Below are 10,199 nucleotides of genomic sequence, written 5' to 3' on the forward strand. Positions count from 1 at the left end.
TATATATATATATATATATATATACACTGTAAAAGTATATACTGTTTTGTTAAACCACTTTTTATGTGGTTCGTGTGTAATTTTAAATTTCTCATTTTTTTAATTAATAAAAAAAGGTCTAAATGCAAAAATACTATGGCAACATTCAAAACTTAAACATATATAGCTTATAAACTTATCTACTGTACAGTAGGTTAAAAATTTTAAGTCTCTTTTTTTCAATAATTTTTCGGCTTCAAACAGACCTGGAAGATGAACATATGAGGATTACACTGACTTACTCTACAGTTTTATGGCATTTCTTTTAAAAAGGAGCATTTACAATGTTAGTCAAGGTTTCTAAAGTATTATTTCAAGGTTTCTAATTTAGCATTTAGGATGAAGATTTTCTACCTTTGACCTACAGTATAAAATTAAACAGGCTGTATTTGTAACTGTACCTTTAAGACTCCTACTGCATATGTAAATGACCTCTGAGTCTGTTGTGATTGGCTGGCCTTCACAGACAGTATGTTTGGTTACTGTTTTTGGACTGTTGGCATTATGGGATTGGTCAAGAGTTACTCACACATCCACAGATAGTACATGATCTTGATGGTTTTCTGGTACTCCACAGGGATGTCCACTGATATGTCATGATAGAAACACGGACCCACCGGAAACTTCTCTGGAAGAGGCGGCCAGTTGTTTTTCCTCCCTTAGAAACAAGAAGCAAACAGGAAAATCAATTAAAAGTGGAAAGAAAGAGGTGGATGATGCAATAGGAGCATGATGACAAAAGGTGGTAAACTGGGGTACAGGACTGGGAAACAGAACAGTAATTGTTTTTCCTCTGCTCCTGGTGCACAGAGACAGTAAATCACACTAAATCTAAAGTTGATTGTGTGAGATGACAAGCATAATACTGTCTCAACCATAGAACGAATGTCTACAGATCAGCTGATGCATATTGCACACAGAAATGGCTACAACTGACTGAAATTTCAATTCATCATTGTCATGAAGAATTTATTTCAGTTCTCATTCACAATTTCATAATATTTATATATAATTTTACATATTAAATCAAAAAAAGGTGTAGGCTGAAGAGTTTTTTTATTTTACCTACACTTTTTTTTTTTATAAGAAGCATCACTTCCACTACAATTTAAGTAATGATATAAATCCAAATAAATATAAGATCTTCATACATAACTGAAAATACCAACTTTGAGCAATCATGAGTTATAAATTCAAAGGAACTGAATTAAATTTCATTCATTCTAGTGGTCGACCGATATATCGGCCGATATTTGCCCTTTTTCAAATATCGGCATCGGCCGATAAGTTTTTCTGCCTGGCCGATGTGTTCGAGGCGGGACTTTTATTTTGACGACGCTGAGAATGGCAGCGCCAGGGCACACAGTGCTCACATTCTCCCTCTTCATTGTTTGTTGTCGTCGTTTAACAGTTCTGCCTAATACAGATAGATCAAACATTAATTAAAATAAATAAAACTTATAATTAAAATTAAAAAAATATACTTGTATATATCGGCCATCGGCCACCCTGCTCTCTAAGATATCGGCATCGGCTGTCAAAAAATCAGTATCGGTCGACCACTAATTCATTCCAAAGAAATAGTTAATATGGGTAATTCTCACATTCTGTGTTCTTATAAATGTCATACAATAATACCATTCCTGGTCTATATGTAGCATGCTTTTTTGTGGTTCATGTGTAATTTCAAATTTCAAAGAATTTCTGATTTTTTTTTAATTAATAAAAAGGGGTAAACTGCAGTAATAACATGGTAACAATATGGTAACATTCAAAACTCTTGAATTTTTGAAATTTGTCTACCTTTTTTCATAATAAGCATCACGTCCACTACTAAATGTAATCTATACAAAAGAATTTAAAGCCTTTTATAAAAAATGAAAATCACACCTTTTATTGATTAATAAATTATTTAACATATTCTTCAATTCTTAATTTTGAGTTATATATATGCTTATCACCGTATTTTTTAAACTCCTTTATAATTTGCAAAAGTACCCATTTCTTATTCCACGGCAACAGTTTCAGTTTTTCCACTATTTATGATTTCATAATTATCAATAAAACCTTCTCATTACATACAGTTTTTTCAAGTTATGTATGCATCAGTTTTAATGCACTTATCAAAAAACAAAAGCAGTCAGATGTTAAAAGTTTCAGTTTTATTGACAAACAAGTATTCAAAATTATGATTTAACTTACAATCTGCAAAGTAGTGGAAAAAGTGTAAATGAGGATTAGGCATACAATAATGTCATGCACGTGAAAATGGACTGAGAATTGAACAAATGGTTGTAATCTGGCTCCGATTCAGACAGGAATCATGACCTTGTGGTGTTTTTCTGCTGATTAAGGGAGAATACAAGACTTTTTGATCTTACAAATGGTCATCAAAAGCAAAAATGCTACAAAATGCATCCTACTTTGTGCTAAAGTTTGATGTGTTTGAGCAAAACAGGCACTATTTTGAAACCAGCACCTTAAAATTAGTAAGAAACACATTGAATTTCATTTACCAAATATGATGTATGGTGATGTAATCTGTGCACTTTGTGAGTTTTCTACACAATTTTGGTCAGAATAAGCTACAATGTGGATGGGATTTTATGCTGAAGTCTTAATAAATGAGACTAACCTGTTCCATTTGTTGTGTAAAAGACTTAACTGTGGTAGGTGACTTTACATGTCAGTACCTTCCTGTCTGTGTGGGCGGTTTCTGACCAGAATAAGCGATGTAGCATAGACAGGCTTGACGCGAGGCTAATAGCTCACCTCCTGATGCGCTGAGAGACTGCATCTCCCTCTCCCTGCGGTCCAGCTCAGCGGCTTTTCTCTCCAGCTCCTCCTGTCTCCTCAATAACTCCGCCTGGGCTCGCACCTGATCCTACACACACAGACACAAGGTGGTTATGAACACAAAGTAATTCTGCTTACAGGCACAGCAGAAATTAACTTTAGGAGAGTCAACATCCAAACACACCAAAGGCATTTTCTGGAGACACAGCTGTCAGAACCAATCACAAACACGTCTGAAACTGTCTGACTGACAATGCAAGTCTTGTCTTGTTTATTCACCGCATATCTTATCTGGCGTGTCGTTATACACTGTAAATTTGAATATGACTACCTATATGATAACTGATTATGGCTTATGTAAGGCTTATGTATGAGAATGTAAAGCTATACTACCATTCAAGACATCTCTTCTGCTAACCAAGGCTGCATTTATTTGATCAAAAACACAGTAAATCAGTAATATTGTGAAATATTACAATTTAAAATAACTGTTTTCTATATGAATATATTGTAAAATGTAATTTATCCCTGTGATCAAAGCTGAATTTTCAGCATCATTACTCCAGTCTTCAGTGTCACATGATACTTCAGAAATCATTCTAAAATGCTGATTTGCTGCTCAAGAAACATTTCTGATTATTATCAATGTTGAAAACTTGTGATGCTTCATATTTTGTGGAAACTGAGATACATTTTATTTTTCATGATTCTTTGATAAACAGAAAGCTCAATAGTACAGCATTTATTTGAAATAGAAATGTTTTGTAACATTACAATTGTCTTTACTGTCACTTTTAATTAATTTAATGCATCCTTGCTTAATAAAAAGTATTAATTTCTTTAAAAACAAAACATCCTCAAACTTTTTAACAGTAGTGTACTTAAGTGTACATATGCACAAGTATATACTAGATGATTTTAGTACAAAGTCAATACTAAAATTAAAAAATATATTTAAAAAGTCATTTTTAAATGACACTATATATAAAATGTATATAATATAAATTCCTAAATAATATAATATAACATAATATCATATAATACAATATAATATAATAGATCTTGCCAAGGCAGAACTGCTTGTGGTTCCATCAAACCCATCGTTTCATCACAATTTCACCATCCAGTTAGGCTAAAAAAAAAAAACTTGCTACGTGTATTGCGTTAAGCTAACTGAGACTTGTTATAGCACTTGTATATCATTGCTCTTTTGTTGATTTTGATTGCTTCCATTGTCCTCATTTGTAAGTCGCTTCGGATAAAAGTGTCTGCTAAATGATTAAATATAAATGTAAATAAATAAAGAACTATATTATACAATAAAGAATTATATCATTTACTATATTCATATATAATATAATATATATAATAAATATAATATATAATATAATATAATATATTGATTGATTAAACAAGAGAAAACCGCCGTTTTTTTATTACGTTGGTGAAAATGCAATGTTTACTTAGTTGTGCAATACTTAAAAGCTTCATGCCATTGTTTTAATATATATTCTTTAAATTAATATTTAATAAAATATTAAATATTGATATAAAATAAATTAATTCAATATGAATATACAGGTATTTAGCGCATATCTGCTCAGTACAATAACACACTACAACATCATATTCACTATTATCTTAAAACACAGTAAACAGTAAAACATATTACCAAATATAATCAACAGTCATGATATAAAAACACCCAGCGTCAGAAACAAGCTCTTCTATAAAACCACAATTGCTGAATCCAAGTGATGAAATCTAAAAGTTTTGATCCGTCACTCACCTGTAAGGATTACTTTATAGAGTCGGATACAATATCGCAAGTAAGGAACTAAACCGCTGGTGAGATTAACGTGACTTTTAGCTGGTCATAAATATGAACGCTACAGTGATAGAGGACTTTCCAAGCTTTTACTTCCATAAACTGAACTGGTTGTAGTGTAAATACTGTGTAGGATGTGTGAGTTCACTGTTTGCCCGCCATACTGTTTAGCAAACACACACCAATTTGCACTGGCTACCAGTAGCTGCTCGCATAAAATTCAAGGAATTAATGTTTGCCTACAAAACCACCACTGGCTCTGCACCCCTTTACCTAAATTCATTACTTCAGACTTGTGTGCCCTCTAGAAGCTTGCGTTCTGCAAGTGAGCGGCACTTTATTGTGCCTTCCCAAAGATCACTTTCACAGACTTTTAAATTAAATGTTCCCTCCTGGTGGAAATCATATTCACTATTATCTTAAAACACAGTAAACAGTAAAACATATTACCAAATATAATCAACAGTCATGATATAAAAACACCCAGCGTCAGAAACAAGCTCTTCTATAAAACCACAATTGCTGAATCCAAGTGATGAAATCTAAAAGTTTTGATCCGTCACTCACCTGTAAGGATTACTTTATAGAGTCGGATACAATATCGCAAGTAAGGAACTAAACCGCTGGTGAGATTAACGTGACTTTTAGCTGGTCATAAATATGAACGCTACAGTGATAGAGAACTTTCCAAGCTTTTACTTCCATAAACTGAACTGGTTGTAGTGTAAATACTGTGTAGGATGTGTGAGTTCACTGTTTGCCCGCCATACTGTTTAGCAAACACACACAGTAGAGTTTGAAAATGAGTTTTAAAGCACTTTTGCATAAATTATATGAATGAATACTGCTGAAAAGACACTTCGACCAAAAATAAAGTCCCGACTGCACCGGACCTCATAGCGGCGACGCATCCTGCACTCATTACAGCAGCGTCCCAGTTATGACAGATTATAATTTTAAGAATCACTCTTATCTAAACCAATTTGTTGACGCATTCTGCCCTTGTTTCTGGGTCATTTTAAGGGCTCAGAAATCCCCAGCTTTCCCTGAAGGCAGCATCATGTGACAAGCACGACTTAATAAAGCCAGTGGGCAACAAGTCCTTTAACAAGCCTTCTGTTGTCACCCTGAGGCTCAACTCCTCTCCGCTGCTACTACAAACTAAAGACTACAGTGACAGACCCTGAGCTAAACAACAGCAGCTTTAGATTCGGCCTCCTCCTGAAGATCTGGATCACCTTGTTGTGTCCTAACTCAAAGCATCTGACGTCACGCATGGAGTCCGAGCAAGTGAGTCATCTGACACACACCCAAAGTGTGCCTGTGTGTCCATATGTCTGGAGCGAGGCAGCCCTGTCCCGCAGGCGTGCTGAATTATACAGTATAAGCGCATTCGTGAGCAGACCGGCTCGCAGCTCTTGCCTGCTGGAAGCTTCTGTTGTCCTACTGAGGATATTTCTGTGAAATCAAGGAGGATTTTCCATGCCGAATACCCTCTGACATCAACGTTTGCATCAGGGATTGTGCTTCACACGGACCCAAATGGGTGTTTAAGAAGTGCATTCGTGAGCAGACCGGCTCGCAGCTATTGCCTGCTGGAAGCTTCTGTTGTCCTACTGAGGATATTTCTGTGAAATCAAGGAGGATTTTCCATGCCGAATACCCTCTGACATCAACGTTTGCATCAGGGATTGTGCTTCACACGGACCCAAATGGGTGTTTAAGGTTTCAGAAAGTCCTTCTGAAGGAACTTTATGCAGTCGATTAACACATCAAATAATTCAGACTCGTCCCTCGGTGTGTATAAATGAACAGGAAACACATTTAGAGTGCCCAGTAGCCTTCTTTAATATAACCACCACCTCCGCAACTAGGGCTGCATGATTAATTGGAATAAAACTGAAACTGTAATATGGCTTAGCGCGATTATCGAGTTGCAAAGGCTGCAAATTTATTTGAAACAATATGTGCTGCGTGTTTCAGAGTGAAACATGGCACTGTGTTCATTTACACATGAGCAGCTCATCAACGTGTAATGAAAACTGGCTGTGGTCAACAAAAGAGAAGCTTTAAGGGATCACTGCAGGTTTTCACCTAAATAAAACTTTGTTGGTTTGATATTTAAAAATGCCGTAAATATTAGTATTGTAATTTTAAAGTTTTACAATAATAAATGATTACATTATTATTTTTCTTGAATAATCCTTTTTTTATTTTACAGTGAAATATTACAAGATAATTATTTCTCATTTTAATATTTTAATATTCAGTAATAATATTAATAACGGTTTTATTTATTAAATTACTTGTGTATGTAATTTAATAATAATAATAATAATTATTATTATTATTATATAGTTATTATTTACTGTTGTTAATATTATTACTATTAATAATAATAATACAATTACAGCTGTACTGATATATAATCACAAAATTCTTGACCAAATCAATGCAGCCCTAATAACAAGCAGAGAAAAGCTTTTTAACAATACATTTTTCCCTTAATCATGCAGCCCTAGCCAAACCATTGTAACATTAGAAAGGAACATGATGCAACCATCTATAAAGCACTGCTCATCCCCTGAGAGCATTAGAGCCATGTCAAAAGAACAATTTAAACAACTTTTACAAGAACAACTTTTTCTACTTTTTGGCTGCTATACTTCCATTTTAAGTGAACTGAATAATGAATAAAGTGAGGTGCATGTACCTGTGTCTGCTGAGGTTGAGTGTAAGCTGGCGGTTCTTCGGTGGGTTTCATGATGGCCGGCTGTGTGTTGGTTGTGGGCGGGACTGATTTAGGGGCAGAGCCTGGTGGGACCTATAATGCCACAAAATAAAATGTGAGACACCGTAGTCCAAAACACCACATGCTTTCACCTTATTTGCAACATAATAATAACAACAACATAAGATCTTTTCCTTTCATTCATAAATCCAGACTGACTGAATGTATCTGACAGTGTTTTGAATGTTGTGGATTATTCAGAAATGAAGCAATTCATGTGCACAATTAAGGCAAGGGAAAACTGTAATATAAAAGCGTTCAGTCGGCTGACTGGCAATCAGACGGGTTTGTGCTGTAAGTGTGGGCTGTTCTGGGCAGCGAGCCCTACGCTGGTACAGCTTCACTAGTTATACCACACTGTGAATGATGTTATTTGTTGGTACTGTATGTATGCTGTTTGTTTCCTTGACTCCATTTCTCTCTTGTTCAGAAAAAAACATACTACTCAAACTAAGTCTGAATGTTTACAGCGCACCTTATACACACATTTGGATGACCTACAACATCTGGCAAAATGTGCAGTATAAAACAGAGCACACGGTATGAAATACTGTATCCCACAATGCAATGTACTCTAATTGACCTTCCATTACCAGCGTGATGACAGAAATTAACATCAGCCGCAATCTCATTGTTCGATTGCATGCAAAAAAAATAAATCAGCTAAATCAGCTGTTTATTTCTGAGATTTAAATGAACATTATAATATAATATAAATATATTTCTGAGATATATAATAAAATTATAATGTTTGAAATCTTTATTGTTGCATAATGCACTATTCAAAATGTTTAGTTTGTATTTATTATGTAACAATGTTATTACAGTTAACTAAAACTAAAGCCATAAAACATTTGTTACTTGAAATTAAACAAAATTTTCACATTTCTCATTTTCAGTTACTTTACTAGATGTACTAAAATATCTCAAACTAAAAAATAAATACTATATAGAAATCTTTTTAAATATCATAATAAAATCAAAAACACAAATTAAAATTAAAGGGGTCATATGATGCGATTTCAATTTTTCCTTTCTCTTTGGAGTGTTACAAGCTCTTGGTGCATAAAGAAGATCTGTAAAGTTGCAAAGACTAAAGTCTCAAATCCAAAGAGATATTCTTTATAAAAGTTAAGACTCTGCCACGCCTACCTAAAACGGCTCGTTCTAACACGCCCCCACATACCTACGTCACAATGTGGGAAGATTTGCATAACGCCGCCCAAATATTCACGCAAAGAAAGAAGGCGTAACTTTAATTCTCGCTGTAGTATTCATTGCCATGTTGTGGAGTCGCTGTGTGTTTTGTTGTGAAAGCGAAACTACTTTGTTTGGCCTTCCAAAAGAGGACACGACTAGAAATCCTGGATAGCTGGCCAATCACAGCACACCTCGCTTTTTCAGACTGATGAACTTTGTAAAAATCGCCGCGTTTCAGAAAGGCGGGGCATAGAGGAGAAACAATAATGTACAGTATGTGGAAAATAATGTGTTTTTTTAACCTTAATCCGCATAAACACATTTCATTACACCAAATACACAAAATACTGTTCTTTTTAGCAGCATCATATGATTCCTTTAAAGAAATAAAAAAAATAAAAAATACTTTAAAATATTAATAAAAACTATAATAGTATCTCAACAGTGCCAAAATAACACTGGTAAAAAAACGTTACAAAATGTAAAAAAACACCTCTTAAGCACAGACGGCCAGCCTCCCTCTCGCTCTTTTTCTCAAAGTGTGTTGGCGGATGGTATTTTCGAGCCGTTCTAATTATTATTGTCCTTAGGAAACCTGTACACTTGCTGATTTTGTACATAATAAGTTTACAGTATCTCAATATAAGAGTGAGTTTGTCTCTGTCCTGGGCGTCTCACCGGCTTTGTGTCTGTGAAAGGGTTATACTCCTCCAGGCCAGGTGGGGCAGTCCGCGTTACTTGTGTCACAGATGGATCCTGCAGAAAACACAGAGAGAGGAAACAGTCTTTAAAGGAACACTGGATCCAGAACACCTGAGAAGAGATGATGCCAACCCCTCAGAGGACCTTAGATTATGCCAACCCTGAAACAACTTACAGAACTACCACATTTTGCTATAAGTTTGATTGCATCATATATAATAATTGCTGTTAATAGCGTTCATCGTCTGTTTGATTACGTCTTTAATTGATTACGTCTTTAATTGATTTGAAAGTCAACCTAGTACTTTTTAATAGTGTTAATTTTGTTAACAAAAACTAAGATGAAAACATTTGTTGATGACATTTTTTCCCATGAGTAACATGAGACGAAGACAACACCAGCATCATTAATTAAACACTTTGTTTTTCATGCGTTTAACATTATGAAACACATGAAACTGTGACTACATCAACATGCAATACCATTGACAAAAAACAAGACTAAAATGTAGTTTAAAACATGAACTATTCCCAAAATCTCTCTATATTTTCTTCAACAAAAAAAAGAAGAGAAAATATAGACCTGTTCAGGGTTAAACTCTGTCCAGAGTTTGGGTCCGTATTGACCCAGAAGAGATACATAAAAATGTGTAAAAAAAAAAAAACCGCATAGTTTTTAGTAAGAGAATGAAACCTCAAAATACAAATCTTTTTCCTTTTTGGTTTTTTACAACATTTTTAAATATTTTTAAATTCTGGATATTGGTTACCAGACGTTTTATTATTATCATTATTATTATTTTTATAGTAGCAATATTTCTGCATAGTCTGCATATTAATCAA

The 10,199-nt window shown here is 34.4% G+C and overlaps 1 protein-coding gene across 1 annotated transcript in view; it reads right to left on the reverse strand.

Moving 5' to 3' along the window:
- Positions 1-9,467, reverse strand: part of LOC107719683 (secretory carrier-associated membrane protein 1-like) — a gene marked incomplete at its 5' end in the record, with an annotated part of 14,626 nt that extends 5,159 nt beyond the window's left edge. The window contains 4 exons of the mRNA XM_016527164.1: positions 569-697; positions 2,812-2,923; positions 7,377-7,487; positions 9,333-9,467. Of these exons, the coding sequence (XP_016382650.1) occupies positions 569-697; positions 2,812-2,923; positions 7,377-7,487; positions 9,333-9,467 (487 nt within the window). The remainder of the gene's footprint in view (positions 1-568; positions 698-2,811; positions 2,924-7,376; positions 7,488-9,332) is intronic.
- Between the last annotated feature and the right edge of the window lie 732 nt (positions 9,468-10,199).

The sequence above is a fragment of the Sinocyclocheilus rhinocerous genome, unplaced genomic scaffold (assembly GCF_001515625.1).
Source record: "Sinocyclocheilus rhinocerous isolate Xijiao unplaced genomic scaffold, SAMN03320098_v1.1 scaffold4467, whole genome shotgun sequence".
NCBI classification, from domain to species: Eukaryota; Metazoa; Chordata; class Actinopteri; order Cypriniformes; family Cyprinidae; genus Sinocyclocheilus; species Sinocyclocheilus rhinocerous.